At 42.2% G+C, this 19,401-nt stretch overlaps 7 protein-coding genes across 7 annotated transcripts; all 7 read left to right on the top strand.

Annotated features, from left to right (window-relative positions):
• Window positions 1-901: 901 nt before the first annotated feature.
• Window positions 902-2,042, top strand: LOC145695811 (ribosome production factor 2 homolog). Its single transcript, XM_081772841.1, has 4 exons — window positions 902-1,078; window positions 1,126-1,340; window positions 1,378-1,583; window positions 1,626-2,042. The coding sequence occupies exons 1-4, from the start codon at window positions 902-904 to the stop codon at window positions 1,994-1,996; spliced, it is 969 nt and encodes a 322-aa protein (XP_081628967.1). The 3' UTR covers window positions 1,997-2,042.
• A 106-nt stretch (window positions 2,043-2,148) lies between these two features.
• On the top strand, window positions 2,149-5,485 carry LOC145695805 (insulin-like growth factor 2 mRNA-binding protein 1). The gene is made up of 11 exons (XM_081772830.1): window positions 2,149-2,336; window positions 2,378-2,509; window positions 2,555-2,724; window positions 2,766-2,881; window positions 2,925-3,273; window positions 3,325-3,468; window positions 3,513-3,633; window positions 3,676-3,812; window positions 3,863-3,962; window positions 4,004-4,188; window positions 4,228-5,485. The coding sequence occupies exons 1-11, from the start codon at window positions 2,252-2,254 to the stop codon at window positions 4,381-4,383; spliced, it is 1,695 nt and encodes a 564-aa protein (XP_081628956.1). The 5' UTR covers window positions 2,149-2,251; the 3' UTR covers window positions 4,384-5,485.
• A 16-nt stretch (window positions 5,486-5,501) lies between these two features.
• On the top strand, window positions 5,502-6,305 carry LOC145695810 (cleavage and polyadenylation specificity factor subunit 4-like). The gene is given in 5 exon segments (XM_081772840.1): window positions 5,502-5,565; window positions 5,568-5,618; window positions 5,663-5,892; window positions 5,940-6,103; window positions 6,150-6,305. Coding segments are annotated over 5 exon segments (606 nt in total). The 5' UTR covers window positions 5,502-5,516; the 3' UTR covers window positions 6,262-6,305.
• A 40-nt stretch (window positions 6,306-6,345) lies between these two features.
• Window positions 6,346-9,049, top strand: LOC145695803 (uncharacterized). Its single transcript, XM_081772828.1, has 4 exons — window positions 6,346-7,048; window positions 7,092-7,660; window positions 7,705-8,078; window positions 8,123-9,049. Exons 1-4 carry the CDS (start codon window positions 6,574-6,576, stop codon window positions 8,988-8,990), a joined length of 2,286 nt encoding a protein of 761 aa, XP_081628954.1. The 5' UTR covers window positions 6,346-6,573; the 3' UTR covers window positions 8,991-9,049.
• A 21-nt stretch (window positions 9,050-9,070) lies between these two features.
• LOC145695808 (peptidyl-prolyl cis-trans isomerase-like) lies at window positions 9,071-10,104 on the top strand. The gene is made up of 4 exons (XM_081772837.1): window positions 9,071-9,313; window positions 9,355-9,566; window positions 9,611-9,880; window positions 9,938-10,104. The coding sequence occupies exons 1-4, from the start codon at window positions 9,090-9,092 to the stop codon at window positions 10,030-10,032; spliced, it is 801 nt and encodes a 266-aa protein (XP_081628963.1). The 5' UTR covers window positions 9,071-9,089; the 3' UTR covers window positions 10,033-10,104.
• Window positions 10,105-10,115: 11 nt separating this feature from the next.
• Window positions 10,116-12,239, top strand: LOC145695809 (uncharacterized). Its single transcript, XM_081772839.1, has 7 exons — window positions 10,116-10,215; window positions 10,597-10,669; window positions 10,722-10,930; window positions 11,098-11,262; window positions 11,317-11,410; window positions 11,452-11,525; window positions 11,577-12,239. The coding sequence occupies exons 1-7, from the start codon at window positions 10,133-10,135 to the stop codon at window positions 11,665-11,667; spliced, it is 789 nt and encodes a 262-aa protein (XP_081628965.1). The 5' UTR covers window positions 10,116-10,132; the 3' UTR covers window positions 11,668-12,239.
• Window positions 12,240-12,510: 271 nt separating this feature from the next.
• LOC145695802 (solute carrier family 12 member 4-like) lies at window positions 12,511-19,332 on the top strand. Its single transcript, XM_081772827.1, is given in 12 exon segments — window positions 12,511-12,641; window positions 12,685-13,948; window positions 13,951-14,635; window positions 16,356-16,492; window positions 17,271-17,463; window positions 17,508-17,752; window positions 17,796-17,961; window positions 18,008-18,078; window positions 18,128-18,314; window positions 18,355-18,459; window positions 18,517-18,537; window positions 18,710-19,332. Coding segments are annotated over 12 exon segments (3,240 nt in total). The 5' UTR covers window positions 12,511-12,578; the 3' UTR covers window positions 18,813-19,332.
• The last annotated feature ends 69 nt before the right edge of the window (window positions 19,333-19,401 follow it).

The raw sequence follows: 19,401 nt of genomic DNA, 5'->3' as shown, positions 1-19,401 counted from the left end.
CGATTCTGATTTCTTACTGACTCCTTGATCTTAGAAAAACGGTTAGAAATTGGAAATCGCTTGCGGCTCCGAGTAAAATAAAACGGAAAAGCTGTGCCGTGCACGTCTTGTGTTTTCGCTTACTCGAAGCAGCAAGCGGCTTCTCAATTTTTAGCAGTTATTTTAAGATCAAGGAGTCACTGTGGCAAGAGAATCGCGGTATCTTGGGGTTAAATTCTACCTGTTAATGAAAGCTGGGGAAATACCATTTTGTTTGACACAACCAGAATCTATCCTTTTTTGACTATTTCGAGACCCATTTTTATTTCGACAACTTGCTGTTCATTTTGACGTTCCGTTTTCAAAAGACTCATTCTCACACTTTATTATAACCATGTTCTATTTTTTACTACTACGAAAGACGAAATAACCAACTGGCGTTGTTTTCATTCGATTACAGTATTTACTGCATTTTTACAAGCACCAATTCAAAAATACAAATAAATTATTACAAAGTAAGCATTCTACTTTTCAAGTTTCGAGAAAGAAGGATCGTCTTTTAGCCGCTAATTGACGTACAAACCTACGCAAAATACAGAATTATTACATACTTTTTGTACCAAATTTTAAGTTTATTTATTATTTTTCGCGATATTTATATTTCTGAGTTACCTGTTAACTTTTCTTTCCTCTCTTTTTGAGACTTATCAGCGAATTCATTCTGCCACGATAAAAGAAATCACTACTCTTTTTATTTAAAAATGTCATTTTCAAATTCCATTTCAACCAAAGAATCATCGTACAAACAATTTTCGGCTCCGTTTCTCAAATTCTCAAAAAATACTGCAACATGTTTTTACTTTTCAATTCAATTCAATTAACTCAAAAACCTAAAATGAAAATTTTCAAATAAAACGCTAGAATGGTGAAAACAGCGGTAGAAGCAGGAGTCGTTCGGGCGAAAAATGCGCGACAGAAGAGAAAATTGGAGAATGAGGCGCCGAAAGTCTTTGAAAATGCAAAATCGACGATATTTATCAAGGGTGGAAATGTGTCAGATGTCATTACCAGCGTTTTCAAGGATCTCCATCGACTAAAGGTTTAGTTTTTACAAATCTGAAAAATCATCTAAATCTTCCTTTTTAGTCGCCAAACAGCATCGTCTTCAAGAAAAAGAACATCGTGCGGCCTTTCGAAGACGCCAGCTCGCTGGAATTCTTTTCCAAAAAGACAGACTCTTCCCTCATCGGCTTCGGTAGTCACAACAAGAAGCGGCCGCACAACTTCGTCATTGCCAGAACATTCGATTACCAGATTCTTGACATGATCGAGCTCGGCATCGGAAACTACGTTCCACTACAGTAACTTTCCCTTTTCATTCTTTTTCTCATTGTTCAGTCCATCGGCAGAAATCGCGATGGGAACAAAACCGCTGATGTCATTCGCCGGAGATGCGTGGGAAAATGAGCTTGAATTGAAAGATGGATCGAAAATAGACTTCAAGAGGATTCGAAATCTTCTAGTGGACTTTTTCCGCGGATCCACGGTCGACAAAATCAGAAGAACAGGCCTCGAGCTTATGATGCAGTTCACTCTTCAAGAAGGTACTATTTTCGCAGGCTGCGAAGCAATTAAATTTTGTTTAGGTGTTATCAGTATGCGATCGTACAAAGTGATCATGAAGAAATCAGGACAGGAAGAGCCCCGAGTGGAACTAGAAAGCATCGGACTAAACATGGATCTCACCATTCGCCGCACGCAGCTTTCCACACCAACCAACTTCAAGAAAGCCTGCAAACAGCCTTCTGGAATCAAGGAAAAGAACAAGAAGAACATCACGAAAGACGGGCTCACCGGAGAAGTGCGAGGAACTGTACACCTGCCCAGCGCGCGGCAGAATCTGGACGAAATCGCGCTCAATCATAAGAAGGTTATGCAGCGGCCAATGCCGGAGAAAGAAATCGATTCGGAGGACGAGAAAGAGTTTGACGAAGATGTGGAAATGGAAGAATTGTAACTGCGACATTTTGAATTGTAATAAATGTGAAACGGCCTCACAGCTTTTCCTTGTTTGTTGAGTACTCTCTAGATACAGTTATGTAACCCTAGAATCATAAAGTTTTTACTGCTATGATTACCAAAACACCGGAAAAAGAGTTCCTAAAATGACTAAAGTCATGCGTTTGTAGATTTGCAATAGCCGGATCGTGTCGCAAGATTTCGTCATTTTTCACAATTTCCTCCAATAGCCCAGTCTCAACCCTTTCCAAAAATGTCCAAGTTGTACATTGGTAACCTCAGCTCAGACGTTTCCCAAGAACTTCTTCACAGAGAGCTCAACGATAGGGCGATTGATGGTTAGCAAATCAAATCTTGAACTTTGCTAAATCAATTCTAGTGCAAAATATTGTCGTTAACAAGCGAGGCTTTGCCTTTATCGACCTCCCAGATCAAGTAGCGCTCGACAAGGCGATAGAAAAACTCTCAGGGCTCAAGATAAATGGCAAGGAAATCTCCGTTGAGCATTCAGGTAATCATCCTTCTCAAAATAGCCCTAGCTCAACAACTTCTTTAGTCCCTAGAACCTCAAGAACTCGCAAAATCCAAATCCGCAACATCCCCTCGACGATTCACTGGGAGGATCTCGACTCGCTGCTGTCCAAGTTCGGGCGAGTCGACTCCTGCGAACAAGTAGCTACGGAATCAGAGACTGCATCAGTCAATGTTGTCTACCACTCCCGTCAGGTCAGCTTGACATTTCATCCATTTTCGCAATCTCTTTTTAGGAAGCATTAGCGGCGGTTCGAGAGCTCAATGGACACAATTTGAAAGATCAACAACTTCGATGTTCATTTTTACCCGACAACGCTGACTCGGAAAAAACTGTCCGTACTCGACCTAGGTAAAAAGACTAAAATCGATGATAAACTCATTTCCATTTTCAGTCCTTTTGGATTTGGGACACGAGGATCACCAGATACACCCCTAAAAATGCTCGTTCCGGCGTCCGTTGTCGGTGCAATCATCGGCAAAGGGGGTTCTACTGTTCGCCAGATTACGCAGCTCAAGGATTCGAGAGCTCGAGTCGATGTCCACCGACGAGAAGGCCCGGGATCGGACAAAGTGGCGACGATTTATGGGGCACCAGAAGCTTGTGGAGCTGCAGCGATAAGAATACTGGAGATTGTGAGGAAGGAAGAAAAGGATAATGAACTACCTCTGAAGGTTTTGGCTCACAATGCGCTGATTGGAAGACTGATCGGTAGAGATGGAAGAAATCTCAAGCACGTTCAGGTAAATCAACCTCTCCTCACATAATTAAAACTTTCTAATTTCAATTATCAGGACAAAACCGGAACACGAATCGCCATAAGTTCAATGCACGACCTCTCCCCTTACAACATGGACCGTACAATCTCCATCCACGGCGAAATCAAAGGCATCGCCGAAGCAGAACAGCAGATCACCGAGAAGCTGCGACAGTTCGAGGTACCCAACATTAAAACTTTCTACTGCTAATATATTTCTCTTAGACCGATATGGCCGCGATGTCACAACAGAGCCTCTATCCCGGGCTGAATTCACAGCAAATGCAAATGTTTCCCGGTCTCCAAAGTCCTACAGCTCCTCCTGCATATAATGTTTCTTATCAAGGTTCCTTATTATACAGTTGACCGTTCTTATTCGTTTTTTTAGGCAATTCTTCAAGCAATAATACTCAAGAAACAGTAACTCTTCTTATCCCGTCTGGAGCCGTCGGGGCAATTATTGGATCCCGAGGAACGCATATTCGAAATATCTCAAGAATCGCTGGAGCCAGCATCCGAATCCACGTAAGATCCAGTTATTCCATCGATAATCAATAATTTAACTCCTTTTCTAGCCCCCAGATGAGAACGACGAAAAGAGTCGAGCTCAAACTCAGCCAGAACCAGTGGAAAATGCCGATGGAGAGAATACAGATGCAGATCGAGATGCCAAAGGTAAGAATATGATTGAAAACTGACGATTATTGTGACAATAGCACGCGTTACGATCGTTGGCGTGCCAGAGTCCCAGTGGAAAGCGCAATTCTGTATTTTTGACAAGCTGAAACAGGAGGGCTGGTTTGGCAATGAAGAAGGCCGCCTCACGACGCAAATCACGATTCCTGGCAAACTCGTCGGCCGAATCATCGGCAAAGGCGGTGTCAATGTCCGGGAGCTACAGGTAACCCAAGCCACCATTCTTTTTCTTAATCATATTTAGCGCATTACATCTTCTGAAGTCACGATTCCCCGCCAAGGCGAGTTAAACTCCTCGGACGAGATTCCAGTCTCAATAACCGGGACTTTCTTTTCAAATCAATCGGCGCAGCGCAAGATTCGCGATCTCGTCGGTCGCGAAATCGCCCGAATGAGATAAAAAAAGTCATCCCCCGATATCGTCCTATAACTTGATTCTTGCCAAAACAATAATAAACTTAATAAAAAATGAATCTGAACTCACAATTTTTAAATTCAAAATTCAAAAATTCTGTCTCACCTACAACTAAATAATTTCTCGGTGTCTATCAATAATACTCATCCAGCCCTCTAATATTACCATATCTTCTTGCTTTGTACAGTCCATATCCGGTTTCCCAAGCCCATTATTTCGAAAAAATTAAAGACGAGTTCATTCACAGCATATTCTACTATTTTCACGAAGCTAGGTGAAATTTTGGAGACAACAAGGACAACACCTTAATTACTACTAGTTTGAATTTGAAAATTGCCTTTCCAATCTTTTACCTGTATCAGATAAAAATAGAGCCAAAGAAAGATTTCAACTTTTTTTTCATCATCAAGTTTCTACCCGTTTATCCGCCCAGTTCAACATTTTAAATAAAAAGAATAATTCATACAACGATCAAAAATCTTGACTGTCTATATATTTATATATTACTAATTACTCTATTATCTCGTTGGTTGATTTCTCTTTCGATGGCCCCAGATCTATTTTCGAAATTTCGATTGGTGACCTTGAGCTTCCGTATTTTGGTGCTTTTACATAACTAAAAAGAGTCTCTTTCCCCCATTCACACTTTCAATTTTGTTCATCGACGAAACTATAACCCCCTTTTTGTTTTGTTAATAAACTTATTAGTCGAGCGAACATTTTTTTTCTTCTGTAGTCATTTATTTCTTGTATGAAGAGCTCAGTATTCATTCACGAGCTTTTTTGTTAATTTTTCCGTACTTTTATTTTCACGTTCTTTTTTCAAGTCGTCAAGTCGTCAATTCTTACTCTCCAAAGTATTCAAAGTATTTCCCCTGTCCCTTCGTATCTTACCTATCTGTATCTGATTTTCCAAGAGTTCAAGAGTTAGGAGCTCAATTACTCCCTTTTTCAAAGTATTGATCAGACTACTGTAGATCTTGATCCTTTCCTTTATTTTCAATTCTCGACTTTCTCAACTGACAACTGACTTTATAAGAACATATATTTCATTTTTACCTTTTCACTTAAAAGTTATTTAAAAACAGCTTCTTATCGATCTTTGAAATTGAAGAAAGATGCAGCATGTTCTTGGATCGCTGGATAACAACGAATTGTTCATGGACTTTTGGTCAAAAATCAAGTTGGCATTAATCCACTTCCTTTTATGGGCATGGACAGTAAGAAATAAGAAGTTATTTGAAAATATAACAAGAAAAATAAGAGTCCGGAACGATGATTTGCGATCTGTTCGAGAAAAACATGTGTACCAGAGGCGCGAACTGTCCATTTCGCCACGTAACTCTTGACAAGCATGTGGTATGCAAGCACTGGCTCCGAGGATTGTGCAAAAAGGGCGACGACTGCGAGTTTCTTCATGAGTATGACATGGCAAAGATGCCCGAGTGCTACTTTTTCTCGAAATTTGGCCGTTGCGAAAATCGTGATTGCCAGGTGATTCAAAAACGTGACCTTCTCCAATCTTTACCTTATCTATTCAGTATCTTCATATCGACCCGAATTCGAAAGTGAAAGAATGTCAGTGGTACGCGAGAGGATTCTGCAAGCATGGGCCTCTTTGCAAATCAAGACACGTCAGAAAAGTAATGTGCCAGAATTGGCTGGTTGGTTTTTGCCCGCTTGGTCCAAAATGCAAATATGCTCAGTAAGCCCGCCCTTCAACCCTTCTTTTATCAATCTACAAATTCTAGTCCGACTTTCGATCTGCCAACTGTGGAGGTAAAATCGAACATCATGTGCCACGCGTGCAGACAGCCCGGCCACAAAAGCACCCATTGCCCAAATCTAATCAAGCGCGAGTAAAAAGAGAGTTAACCTTCAAAACTGCCTCATTGATCAACACTCTATTGGACATATAAACTACCTTGTCTTCATCCTTTTAGAATGATAAGTGATGATGGACAATCGTGGACGGAGTCCGAAGAGTGGTTGAACTGTCTGGCAACAGAGTTTAATGATCACAACTTTGTTTCGAAAGGATTAAGCTTGGATTCAGACTGAGAATTTGATGATTTTAAAAGCTGCAGTAGACATAAAGAATCCCTTTAAAAATCCATCTAAAGAGGCTTTTTAAACTGGTCGATTTATGGAAAGCGTGTCCCTTCACCTCCTAAAATGCACCTTTCTCCAGTGAGTAGCGCCGCTGAGTTCAAAGAATTCATCGGCGCGGACAAATCCCTTATTGGAAAAGACCTGAGCAACCTAAACCCGAGGTTCCGAACCAGAAGAAGAGCTTTTGTCCACGAAGATAAGTTGCTGTTTGCGTGTAATCAAAATGTACTGAGAATGGGGAAGAAAAAGTTGCGAAGGGCGATTGAAGGATCCGAAGGATCGATTGAGTTTATCGACACAAACGGACGATATACTCTTGTTGGCTGGTCTTATGAAGACGTTCCTGGCTGTCAAGTTGTTGCGTTTGGCGAAGAGTTGACTCAAATGGGTGAAATTAAAACTGTCAGGGAGATGGAAGAGGATGATGGAGAAATTGTCCTCACTGCTGCGCTGGTGTCTTTAGTGGCGCAAGACCAGCAAACCTTATTTTTGACTGAAGACGGCGAAGTTCGACGCTGGTCTTATGAAGATACTTCCTGTAAGAAAAATTTCTTGATAACATTTTACTTATCGATAATTAGATATCGATGAACTTCCAGTTGTCCATACGTTTCTGGAGTACGAAGAGCACAAAACCTTCCTTGGAATCGAATTCCTCAACGACTTCGTTTTCTACGTCGTTGAGTCTACCCGAATAATTTTGCTCAATACGATTACTCAATCCGAGGATGAGTTTTACACGGACAACTCTTTAGGAGACAACGCATACAAAGACATCATCGCCTATGCCAAAGATGGAACTGACTGTATACTTTTAACTGGCTGCGGTGTTTTGCAAAGTGTTTCACTCGTTGAAAGAAACAAAATCAATTGGCGAATTGGAATTCCGATCAAACATAAGTACTCCAAATTTACAGCTGAGTTAGACCTGCATTTTCTTCACGGGAAGAAAATTGTGACGATTGTTTGGACACAGAATAGAAAGCTAGAGATGAGAACGAGTTTAAAGCCCGGAGGAAAGACGGGAATCGGAGCAAATGTGATTGACATGGTTCCGGATGAGCAAGAAGAGATTTTTGCAATTTGTATTGAAAAGAATGCTACCTCACTGCCAGTTTTTCTTCCTTCGCCTCTTGAGTACATCAAGAAGGTATGCCATAGTTCCATATGTCTTGAAATATCTGCTTTTGTTAGGTTGTAAAGATGAGGAGCGATAAAAAGGTCCTAGACTACACAAAAGCGCGTCCATATCTTGTTGTCTACCGGGAAACAATGTACGTTTTTTGCGGTATGTACCTCCTAAAGTACGAAGAGCGGCAACCTGATGAGGACGAGCTGTTGGAATACCTTACCAATATGTTCTTCGATTCTGAAGAAAAACTTACCTGCGAAGAAGTTGATTTGAACGAGTTTGAACTTCCAACAGATTGGTCATTTTCGCTTCCAGAGACAGTTATCCAGACGGATTATCAGCTTGGAGCGAAGGGGACAAGGAATAATATCGCAAGAATGATGGATATGACTTTTCCGTTGACTGTCGAGAGCCATGAAATCGATGGATCTATGAAGTATGACTTAGGTTTAGAAATGCGAGCTTCATCGATTTTTATAGTGAGCTTCAATGCGCAAATATCGTTTATAACACGATGCGAGAAGAAGAACTTTCGGTGAAGAAAATCAGTGAAGTCCGGATGAAACGCATGAGCTACCTGCAAAACATGACAGCTATGGAGCAAAGTTTAGCAAATGATGGTACTCTTGTTGAGCGTGAGCCTGAAACGACGGTTATTCCATCGGCTCAGAATGACGAAGAGATGGAGGTGAAAGAAGAGGTGGTTAGCAGCGACGCAGAAAGCGTAGCGGCAATGGATTTCCGCGACTGTTTGGACCTCCCAGATGAAAGTGTTCTGGCTGGATTTGAGCCACAATCGCAAATTGCGCTTCCTGAACCAAACACCCAATCTGACTCGATTATCGCTTCAAAGGGAACTATTTTGAGTCTTGGAGCTCCCGCTGATAGTTCCACGCAAAAGAGTTCCTCGAATGAACCAGAATGCCTGACTAAAAAGCCTAAGACGCCATTTAGAACTCCAAGAAAAAATCGAAGGTCGATTTTGCCAGTCGCTGATTTGAGTGGAATCATTGAAGAGAAATCGCAGGACGGACAAAGCTCACAAGAAAGCCTAGGAAGAGACGACACCGGTGTTGGACAAAGCCAAGACTTGTTTGCATCCCAGCCGATCTCTCAAACTCCCAGCACGCAGAATCCCTTTTCACAGATTAATGATACACAGAGTCAAGCTGTGGACTTTGAGGACTCGCAAATTACACCTCTTGACAGCGCTGGAAGTTCTCAAAACACGACACTGACAAATATTGACAGCTCGCAGAAAACGCCGAAGTCGTCTGCCAAGAAAGAAAAGAAAGAAGAACGAATGAAAAAGAAAAAGATGAAGGCTAGAAAGTCGATCGGTTTTTAAGCCTCTAAGTTGCCAGTATTTAATAAAGAACTGTACAAATCTACGGAAAATAACAAATTTACAAACATGATTGCTCATATTCAATATGCATTTGTTAGAATGGGAAGATCGAGAAGCCGTTCGCGTTCCCGATCTCGTGATCGAGATCGAAAGCGAGAAAAGAAAGAGCGCAAGAGATCAAGATCCCGCGAGCGACGACGATCGCGTTCTCGAGATCGAGAACCTCGACGGGATAGAGATCGAAGTCGGGAAAGAGGATCCAGAAGAGACAGAAGCCGAGAGCGAGATCGAAAAGATGACAAGAAGGAGTACGCTGCGCGAGGGTAAATTTTAGTATTCTGTGTTGAGGTTAAGCTTCTTTCAGTCATGAAAAAGATTTCGCTAAAAAAGGGAAAGAGGGAGAGTCTCTGCGAAAGACGAAACGCAAGAACCCAATCGTCTGGATGGAAATTGTCGCCAAGCAAAAAGTAGCGCCTTATGCCGAAACTGCGTTGGGAAAAGTTGTGATTCTCTTGCGAAAAGATGTTGTGCCCAAAACAGCTGAGAATTTTTTGCAGCTTTGTACTCATAAGAAAGGTTTTTTTATCTTCACTTTTTAAATCCTTAAACTGTTTACGAAGGATACGGATATAAGAACTGCGTTTTCCACCGAATCATCCCTGGTTTCATGTGCCAAGGAGGCGATTTTACCAATCACAACGGAACTGGCGGAAAATCAATTTACGGCGAAAAATTCGAAGATGAAAACTTCAAGCTCAAGCACACCGGCCCTGGCGTTCTGTCCATGGCAAACTCGGGCGAAAATACAAATGGAAGTCAGTTCTTCATCTGTACGGCTAAGACGCATTGGCTGGACAACAAGCACGTCGTTTTCGGCCATGTCCTTGAAGGTATTTACCTACGCTTTAGCGAATTTGTCGTTGCGAAATTTGTAAAACTGTATTCAGGAATGGAGGTCGTCCGAATGATGGAAAAGGACGGCAGCCAGAGTGGCACAACCAAGCACTTGATCAAGATCAAAGACTGTGGCGAACTTGCCTAACTGCCCTTTCATTCTAAATTCAATTTAGTCGAACATTTATTTCCTCAATTTTAAAAATACCTACCCTGATAACTCTAACTTTTCAATCAAAATCTGTAGAATGTCGACTGTTGAGCGAAAAAGCCGGGGTCAATCGCACAGGCCCGCGCCATATTCAATGAATGTAAAAGTAAAGAACATTGACACCGTTTGTTTTATATTAACCCAAGCTGGGGAGTCTATGCTCTCCGACCACAGTTATCACAGAGGGTTCCCTAAAGTACCAGAATGTAGCTTAGGGTCTGATCTGTGGCGTAGGGGTACTTAGAAAAAGTTATTGTCACATGTTCTTTGACTTATGACGTCATTAAGCCGGAAAAACCCGATTTCGCTCATTTTGACCCCTTTTGGGGAGTCTATGGACTCGGAGTACAGGCATCATACAGTGCCTCAATGCAGCTAAAATAAGAGGTAAAGGTCTATTCTGTGGCGTAGGGGGGTTAAAATAATCTCAGGATGTCCTCATCCCTTTTCTAGAAGGGTTCAAAAAACGGGTGGATAATATAAAACAAACGGTGTCATTGATAATCTGAAGGAAGCCCTGACGAAGAGAGAGCCGAGACTGTTGATTAGAAATATTCCAAAAGACTGTACTCAGGTAGACTAAAAGAATCATGCGATAATCGAGAATTAAATGATATCTTTTTCAGACAGACTTGATTCCCCTCATTCCAGTCCAGCCAACAGAAATCAAGGCGATAGAGTTCTTGAAGAAGACAGACATGACACCCGCAGGTGCAGCCGTCGTTGTCCTAGCCTCGTATAGCGGAATGAGCAAAGCAGCCTTAGCCGATGGGCGAGAGTTGAGAGGACACAATTTATGGGCTGTTAAGGATGTGGAAGGGATGCGCTCGCTCAGGTAACAAAAGAAAACAAAGGGAGATCAATCATTAATTTGCCCTTGGAGACAAGGAGGAGTCATCTGATGACTCTTAAGGCTACATTTCGAAATGAAGATTATCTGCCTAAATCCAGTTTTTTATTTAACCAGAGAATTGAATTTTTAATAACTTTTTTCTCTTCCAGTTTGCTCCAAAAACTCGGGCACAAGAATGATCCCGCCGCAGCTTCTTTAAAAAAACCGTCGAGTAGCTCCCCCGTCGAGCCCGTGGAGATCCCGGCGGAACTGATGCAAAAAGTGGATTTGACCTTGTTGAACAATATCAAAGCCGCGCTGAGCACTCTCTCTGGGTAGGACGTCGCGCCCAAGTCAGAAATTGTTTTTCATTTATTTTTTATTTTTAGTGAAACAAAGCCAGCTCCAGTGGACACGGTCAGGCAGAGATCCGTCAAAGTCCGAAACTTGCCAGACAGCGCGAGTTATGATAGAATTTCACAGGTTTTTTCATTAAATATATTTATTTTCTAAGTTCTTCAAAGGTCTTTCTTGGTTGTGGTACAATCGAGAGCATCAGCGAGGCAAATTACAAAAACGAAGTGATAATTAAGTTCACGTAAGTCAAAACTTATAAACAGGTCGAAATTTTTTCAACTCCTGAAATTAGAACTGCTGATGAGGCAGATTTGGCAGTGCGCTTTTACAACGGGCGACGAATGGACGGCAAAAGGCTTCAAGTCCTTTACAGAGATCGTTAGTGGCAATTGTATTCGCGTTATTACGAAACAAAGAGACATAGATTCACACGAAGAGCTATTTTGTCAATTGTGGCAAATTGTTTATTTTCTGGTTGATGCGACTGAACAGAACTCGAAATGTGTATATTGCTACTGAACCTAACTCCTGATTATTATCACTTATCATCATTATTGTTGTGCATTTTCTGACTGTTCCCTTTCTACTGATACTTTTCTCCTTTCAATCATTTTCAGAGCCTCTTTTGAGCCCTCTGTTTTACTTCTTCTAGGACCAATTCAGCTCCACTAGAGTCATATCTAAAAAGAACCTCGAAGCTCTATTCTTAGGCTTACCGGACTAAATTTTGGCCCATTTTTCTAGCTTAGTTTGGGGGTCATATGATACAGTTTTAGAAAGCCCAGAAAATGGGCCGAAATTTAGTCCGGTAAGCCTATCTATTCTAGTGGATCTGAAAGCGGTTCTATTGAAACCAATTCACGGAAACTGGCCCAGTTGGCCTTCCAGTTTGACGTTCCATTTTTACGAACTCCTGGTAATCCCCCCGTTTAACCAGAAAATAAACTTTTTAGAATGATCCTAAGAAATGCTCTTTGACACAATTAGAAATAATTCCAAGTCGCTCCAAGCTGCTGCGTGGATCCTTCTTGGCCTGGTCGTTACTTGTGGCGTTATCTCGGATTGGGAGAACTGCCACGTGCCGGAGTCAAAGTGTTACTTCTTTCTACTTATTCCTTCGCTCATTCCTATCTTTCTCGTTACACATTTGATATCGTGGATCGGGTTTCAGCTGTATAAATATAACTAATTGCTACCGTCTAATTGACCAAAATATTAAACACATCTCTTTTAGTCTGAATCGGTATGAAACTGAGTATATCCAAAAGTTGACCCACCTTTACCAACCTAAAACATGACAGAAAACGGCGGGCGATTCGAGTTCAAGAAAGTTGCTGAGCCAGCTGACGCTGATGATGTAAGACTAGAGCAGCTCTTCATCAATAAAACTTTTCCTTAAGAAATTCGAAAAGGTCCCACTCCATCAAAACGATGACGACAATAATTTCAACGACAATTTTGCCCTCTTCGAGGAAGAGATGGAGAAGCGCCCGACAGTTTCACAGTTCATCTCCACCGTTCAAAACTACACAAACTTGACCCAAACAGCAGCCGATCATGAAGCGAAAGAAAACGGCGAGGATGCATCTTCGGCAAAGATGGGCACACTCGCTGGTGTTTATTTTCCAACAATTCAAAACATTTTCGGCGTCATTTTGTTCCTGCGCTTTGCTTGGATTGTTGGCGTTGCTGGGGTCGGACAGACATTTTTACTCGTTCTTATTTGTTGCATGACGACTATGCTTACTGCCTTTTCAATGTCGGCTATTGCCACGAATGGTGTTGTACCAGCCGGTGGCGCGTACTTTATGATTTCTCGAGCGCTCGGGCCGGAGTTTGGTGGCGCCGTTGGAATTCTCTTCTACCTGGGAACAACCTTCGGAAGTGCCATGTACATCCTCGGAGGCGTAGAAATCCTCATCAAATATGCGTTCCACGATGCACTTATCCATTTTGTTGACGATGAAGACATGAATTTGATGCACAACTATCGCCTTTATGGAACAATTTTCCTTGCTGGCATGTCCTCCTTGGTCTTCGTTGGTGTCAAGTATGTCAACAAAGCTGCCTTCTTTCTCCTCGTTATTGTCCTCTTGTCGATTATGTCGATTTTTGTCGGGCTTTTTAAGACCCTGGCTGTTTCACCAGCCGGTGTGGATCCTGACTCATCTCTTTGTGTCGACACGTGTATGTGTATGCTTGGGGATCATCTCCTTCATGCTACAGAAGACTCTTACTGTGCAAAGACTTTTACTGACGAAGAAGGAGTGATTCACCCGACAGATTATTGGAAAATCTACTGCACGGGGGACTTCAATTCAACGGACACGACTTTTGCAAATTGCGACCAAAACTTCGCCTCTTACGAGATGACAAGACGCGTTGGTTTTCCAGGCTTTCGTGGTGGAAACTTTTCGTCCAATTTTAAGTCGATGTATCAGCACGAAGACGAGCTCTTGGTCGATAAACATATGCCTCCTACAACATTTTACGTAATCAACGAGTCTAGTCCTATAACAGCGAACGAGGACTACCCAGCTTGGATAGTTGCAGATGCCACGTCTAGTTTTACGGTCCTTCTTGGAATCTTCTTCCCTTCCGTGACTGGAATCATGGCCGGCTCGAATCGATCAGGAGATCTCAAAGACGCGCAAGACTCAATTCCAAAGGAACCATCGCCGCTATTGCGACAACTTCAATGGTTTACATTCTTTGCACATTCTTGTTTGGCGCCGCGATCGATCGACTCTTATTGCTTGATAAGTTCGGGAACTCACTTCAAGCTGGTGATGGAGGAAAACTTGTTGCCTCTGTTCTTGTCTGGCCACATCCCTATTTCATGGTCATCGGCGCGTTCTTGTCCACAATCGGTGCGGGTCTCCAATCGCTCACCGGAGCTCCTCGTCTTCTTCAAGCCATCGCGAAAGATAACGTCATTCCTTTTCTGTCATTTTTCGCTGGCGGAAAAGCCAACGGCGAGCCAACCTGGGCGCTGCTTTTAACAGCTCTCATCGCGGAAAGCGGCATCATCATTGCTGAACTTGACGCGGTCGCGCCTATCTTGACGATGTTCTTTCTCATGTGCTACATGTTCGTCAATTTGGCTTGTGTCTTGCAAATTCTACTGCGAACGCCTAGCTGGCGACCGCGATTCAGATACTATCACTGGGCAGCTTCGCTCTCTGGAATGATCATGTGTATTGTTCTAATGTTTATTTGCTCCTGGGTATATGCTCTGGTTGCTCTGTCTCTGGCGGCACTGGTCTACAAATACATCGAGTACAAAGGAGCGGAAAAAGAGTGGGGAGATGGCATGAAAGGTCTCCAAATGAGCTCGGCGAGATACGCACTAGGGTTCCGCACGATTGGACCAAAATTTTTATTTTTAATAAAATTTGGAGATTCCACCAAAATAATGCCTAGAAATTCATTCCTGGCCACTGTTTTCCCAGAAAATCCCTCCTTCAGCCCTTTTTAGGGCTTCAAATTATATTTTGCCAAAGAGGCCTGCTGCGCGCTGATTGGCTGGCGCTTTTCGCGGGAATATGAATCGAGTAATGCGCTGCGCTCTCGCACTGGAGTTGGCAGAGTGGTGAGCGCTTCTCTTCGCACAGAGGTGCTGGCGAGCTCGATTCCAACTCGAACCCACTTTTTTCTTCCAGCCCCGTTCCTTGATTTTTAGATTTAAGGGGCTTGACGGCCCTTCGGGCCGTTTCAGCCCCGTTCCTTGATTTTTAGATTTAAGGGGCTTGACGGCCCTTCGGGCCGTTTCAGCCCCGTTCCTTGATTTTTAGATTTAAGGGCTTGACGGCCCTTCGGGCCGTTTCAGCCCCGTTCCTTGATTTTTAGATTTAAGGGGCTTGACGGCCCTTCGGGCCGTTTCAGCCCCGTTCCTTGATTTTTAGATTTAAGGGGCTTGACGGCCCTTCGGGCCGTTTCAGCCCCGTTCCTTGATTTTTAGATTTAAGGGGCTTGACGGCCCTTCGGGCCGTTTCAGCCCCGTTCCTTGATTTTTAGATTTAAGGGCTTGACGGCCCTTCGGGCCGTTTCAGCCCCGTTCCTTGATTTTTAGATTTAAGGGCTTGACGGCCCTTCGGGCCGTTTCAGCCCCGTTCCTTGATTTTTAGATTTAAGGGGCTTGACGGCCCTTCGGGCCGTTTCAGCCCCGTTCCTTGATTTTTAGATTTAAGGGGCTTGACGGCCCTTCGGGCCGTTTCAGCCCCGTTCCTTGATTTTTAGATTTAAGGGCTTGACGGCCCTTCGGGCCGTTTCAGCCCCGTTCCTTGATTTTTAGATTTAAGGGGCTTGACGGCCCTTCGGGCCGTTTCAGCCCCGTTCCTTGATTTTTAGATTTAAGGGGCTTGACGGCCCTTCGGGCCGTTTCAGCCCCGTTCCTTGATTTTTAGATTTAAGGGGCTTGACATTGGCTAGGAACTTCGAGGTGATCAATCTCAGTTATGTCCCCAACCCCACCCTCACCCATTGTTGTAAAAAATCAAATTATCGAAGATTTTTACTTTGTTATGGTTTTTATTTAAAATTTTGGAGCTTCTTTTCATATAGATATTTCTTTCAGCAATTATGGCTTTCCATATAACAAGGGGTTAATTTTTTTATCAAGAAAGAACTTCTTTTCAGTGAAAAATTTTCACCAACAACGACAAAGTCGCGGAAGCTTAGAATTATCTTCCTTCAAAATTGATTTTTGAGAATGTCTTCCTCTTCAGCCAATCAGAGCGCGCCTAGCTTTCTCACGGCGATTCATAACAAACTGCTAGAATTAAAACTACCAGCACAAGAAAACGGTGAATTTTTAGAGAAATTTTCAAAAAGAAAAATGATTTTTATTTTATCGCTATCATAATTTGGCAACGCGAAGTTTGTGCTGCCACTAGAAGTATGAAAAACCGAGAGAAATCGGCGATTCCGATGGTGAATCGGAATATTTATTTCATCATTTTTTCGCCGTATTCGAAAACCTAAATTTTATAAAAAGTCAATTCTTAATACAATAAGGATTTGGAGTTTGAAAAATAAGGTCCTCCAATCGTGCGGAACCCTAATACGCACTTCTGCGTCTCAACGAAGGCCCACCCCATACGAAAAACTGGAGGCCACAAATTTTAACTCTGGTGAAGCTCGATAGTGAATATCGAATTTCAAAGGATCAGCTGCTCGATTTCGTTACTCAGTTGAAAGCTGGTAAAGGTAATGGTGACGAAATCCACGGATGATTTCAAAAAACTTTTTGTGGGGCCGGAAATCGTAAAAACTGCAAGTGCAGTTTTCTTCAGCTCGTCAAGACGAGTCGAATGATGGGTCTAACTCCTGATAACTCTAAGGATTTACCGGTTTACCGGCTGGTTACCGGAAAATACGTTGTCACCGGCCGTTTTTGTTCTAGAAGTGATAGACTAATGTTTGACACCGGAAATTGTTCCTTATAGTCAGTTCTCCTGCAGCCTAAAAGATGAAGGTTGTATCAATTCTCTGAAGAGAGTTATCACTAAAATACTATTTTTGGCGAAAATGGGACTAGAAATTAGGAACGTGCAGCAACAACAAAATTTCAGTAAAAATTACAGTTTTTAGTGATAACTCTCTTCAGAGAATTGATAAAACCTTCATTTTTTAGGCTGCAGGAGAACTGACTATAAGGAACAATTTCCGGTGTCAACCATTAGTCTATCACTTCTAGAACAAAAACGGCCGGTGACAACGTATTTTCCGGTAACCAGCCGGTAAACCGGTAAATCCTTAGAGTTATCAGGAGCTAGACCCATCATTCGACTTGTCTTGACGAGCTGAAGAAAACTGCACTTGCAGTTTTTTTACGATTTCCGGCCCCACAAAAGTTTTTTGAAATCATCCACGAGCATCAATTCAGATGCAAGTGGTCAACTCAAAAATATTTTTTGAGTTTCGTAGTTTTTTAGTTTTTGTTCTAGTGGTGAAAAATTGAACCGAAGGTAGATTTGATTTTCAGGTCTGGTGATGGTTTACTCCGTGGTCAACGGCGACTTTTTGGTCAATTTTGCCGAGAGTCAAGCGGCAGAGAATGTCCTCAAACGAGCGCTAAAAGATCATCAAATCAAGGGCTTTTCGAATGTTCTAATTGCTCAAAAGGTTGAAGAAGGTCTTTCCGCTCTCATTCAAACCGCGGGTCTCGGCGGATTGAGGTGAGCGACATAAATGAGGGGTTGATCTTCCTTTTTTCTATTAGACACAACACTGTCCTCTGTGGCTGGCCAGCCCACTGGAAGCAACAGGCCGAAAGTGGATATCGAAATTTCTTGGCAATAGTTCGCGCAGCAGCTGCCGGCCATCACTCGCTCCTTGTGCCGAAGAATATTCAATTGTACCCGACTAAAGACGATACGATTGAAGGAGGAACTATTGATGTCTGGTGGATTGTGCACGACGGAGGATTGCTCACTCTTTTGCCTCATTTGCTTCAACAGCATCGCGGTAAAAGCGCCATTGTTTTTCTTTGAGTCATTATTTCTGCTAGTCTGGAAGAACTGCCGCACTAGAATCTATACAGTAGCGCAAGCAGAAGACAATTCGATCAAAATGAAGAAACAATTGCAGCAGCATTTATACCAACTTCGAATTGAAGCTGAAGTCAGAGTGGTAGAGCTTGAATCGGCTGATGTTTCTGCATATGCGTATGAAAGGTACAGTTATCTTGAAAGGGAGCAAGACTAAACTTTAATTTTATAGAACTCTGATCATGGAGCAGAGAAACCACTTGATTCATACGCTGCGAGAAAATAAGAAAAAGTCCAAAATCCGTAAGTCGTCAAAAGACTCATTTTTCTTTACTACTCTTCTATTTCTCAGAAGCAGTTCAAGCCGTTAATGGCATTCATCCTCAACCCGCCAAGCCCGATGTCCCAATGACCTGGTCTGCCGAGAACGGAAAGCCACCACCGCCAGAGCCGAAAATCGAAGAAGTTCAAAATCTCAGTCAAATGTTCGACATGAAACCAGACCAGCCTAATCTCCGGCGAATGCACAATGCCGTCAGGTACGCTTGCCACCCTTTAACAGCTTCACAACGTTTCTAGGCTGAACGAAGTAATTGTTACCGAGTCCCACGATGCCAAACTTGTGATTCTAAATCTGCCCGGACCGCCAAAGAAGAATCCCTCTGATGTTGACGGACCAAACAAGTATGATCATAATTTAATTCTATCATAAATTTAACGTTTTGCTAATTACAATTCTAGACGCCAAGAAATTGCCAATAGGTATGAATCGTCGGCACAAATTGTAGAATTTCTTTTCCGTTGACGGTGAACTTGTTTTTGCATGCATGTTGTATTTTTAGCGAATCCGAACTATTATCTAAACAGATTTCAGTAATCGCCCTCAAGGAAATCTGATGTATATTCTAGTTCCCAAAACTGACATAATTTTCAGAGAACGAAACTACATGGAATTTCTGGAAGTTCTTACCGAGGGACTCGATCGAGTACTGATGGTCCGCGGCGGCGGCCGAGAAGTCGTAACTATTTATAATTGAAAATATAAATTCGCACAATTGAATGTCTCTCCTTGCCGAATAAAACCTTTTAATTTTCTTCTCGAGCTCATTTACTATGTACTTATATTTGATACTACTGAACTACTATCAACTACGATTAGTGAAAATTTTCTGTTTCTCTCTTCCATTTTGTTCTTTTACTTTTTTTACCCGTGCAATTATAAAAATCAAAGTAAAAACTCAACTGTATCTACTAAGTGGGAAATTCTTCAAACTTGTTCTCCCCTATTCGCAATTTTCAACAATTTATCAACATTTCTTTTACTCCCCTTTCTTCGGTCTCAACCCCGTCTGTTTAATTTTCTTCCAGCGTGAATCCGTGCTTGAATGACCTCTGATCAGGATCCACGAAAAACTTAACTACTGTGCAGCTTGAAATGAGTATATTGTGGTGTTAGTGTAAGAAAAACCTTTAACTCAGCTTCCAGTTCATTGAAATTTTATCACCAACAATATTATTTAAATATACACTTTATAATTATGAAAGAATAAGACTAATTGGCCGTCCAATAATCCAATTATTGTTGTTTTCAAATTTTCTTGCAGGAAAGGAAAAACCATACTTTCA

The sequence above is a fragment of the Oikopleura dioica genome, chromosome 1 (assembly GCF_907165135.1).
Source record: "Oikopleura dioica chromosome 1, OKI2018_I68_1.0, whole genome shotgun sequence".
NCBI lineage: Eukaryota > Metazoa > Chordata > Appendicularia > Copelata > Oikopleuridae > Oikopleura > Oikopleura dioica.
The sequence above is the reverse complement of the archived record's forward strand: the minus strand, read 5'-3'. Positions and strand labels throughout refer to the sequence as shown.

What these genes read in the sequence shown, in the direction of transcription:
- LOC145695811 (XM_081772841.1), top strand. Translation starts at nt 902, where the DNA reads ATGGTGAAAACAGCGGTAGAAGCAGGAGTCGTTCGGGCGAAAAATGCG. An exon ending in AGGATCTCCATCGACTAAAG is followed by an intron (nt 1,079 to 1,125) that starts GTTTAGTTTTTA and finishes CTTCCTTTTTAG; the next exon opens with TCGCCAAACAGCATCGTCTT. An exon ending in GGAAACTACGTTCCACTACA is followed by an intron (nt 1,341 to 1,377) that starts GTAACTTTCCCT and finishes CTCATTGTTCAG; the next exon opens with TCCATCGGCAGAAATCGCGA.
- LOC145695805 (XM_081772830.1), top strand. Translation starts at nt 2,252, where the DNA reads ATGTCCAAGTTGTACATTGGTAACCTCAGCTCAGACGTTTCCCAAGAA. An exon ending in TTGTCTACCACTCCCGTCAG is followed by an intron (nt 2,725 to 2,765) that starts GTCAGCTTGACA and finishes ATCTCTTTTTAG; the next exon opens with GAAGCATTAGCGGCGGTTCG. An exon ending in TCAATGTCCGGGAGCTACAG is followed by an intron (nt 4,189 to 4,227) that starts GTAACCCAAGCC and finishes AATCATATTTAG; the next exon opens with CGCATTACATCTTCTGAAGT.
- LOC145695803 (XM_081772828.1), top strand. Translation starts at nt 6,574, where the DNA reads ATGCACCTTTCTCCAGTGAGTAGCGCCGCTGAGTTCAAAGAATTCATC. An exon ending in GTCTTATGAAGATACTTCCT is followed by an intron (nt 7,049 to 7,091) that starts GTAAGAAAAATT and finishes ATCGATAATTAG; the next exon opens with ATATCGATGAACTTCCAGTT. An exon ending in CTCTTGAGTACATCAAGAAG is followed by an intron (nt 7,661 to 7,704) that starts GTATGCCATAGT and finishes TGCTTTTGTTAG; the next exon opens with GTTGTAAAGATGAGGAGCGA.
- LOC145695808 (XM_081772837.1), top strand. Translation starts at nt 9,090, where the DNA reads ATGGGAAGATCGAGAAGCCGTTCGCGTTCCCGATCTCGTGATCGAGAT. An exon ending in AAGGAGTACGCTGCGCGAGG is followed by an intron (nt 9,314 to 9,354) that starts GTAAATTTTAGT and finishes AGCTTCTTTCAG; the next exon opens with TCATGAAAAAGATTTCGCTA. An exon ending in GCTTTGTACTCATAAGAAAG is followed by an intron (nt 9,567 to 9,610) that starts GTTTTTTTATCT and finishes CTGTTTACGAAG; the next exon opens with GATACGGATATAAGAACTGC.
- LOC145695809 (XM_081772839.1), top strand. Translation starts at nt 10,133, where the DNA reads ATGTCGACTGTTGAGCGAAAAAGCCGGGGTCAATCGCACAGGCCCGCG. An exon ending in GAAGGGATGCGCTCGCTCAG is followed by an intron (nt 10,931 to 11,097) that starts GTAACAAAAGAA and finishes TTTCTCTTCCAG; the next exon opens with TTTGCTCCAAAAACTCGGGC. An exon ending in GCGCTGAGCACTCTCTCTGG is followed by an intron (nt 11,263 to 11,316) that starts GTAGGACGTCGC and finishes TTTTATTTTTAG; the next exon opens with TGAAACAAAGCCAGCTCCAG.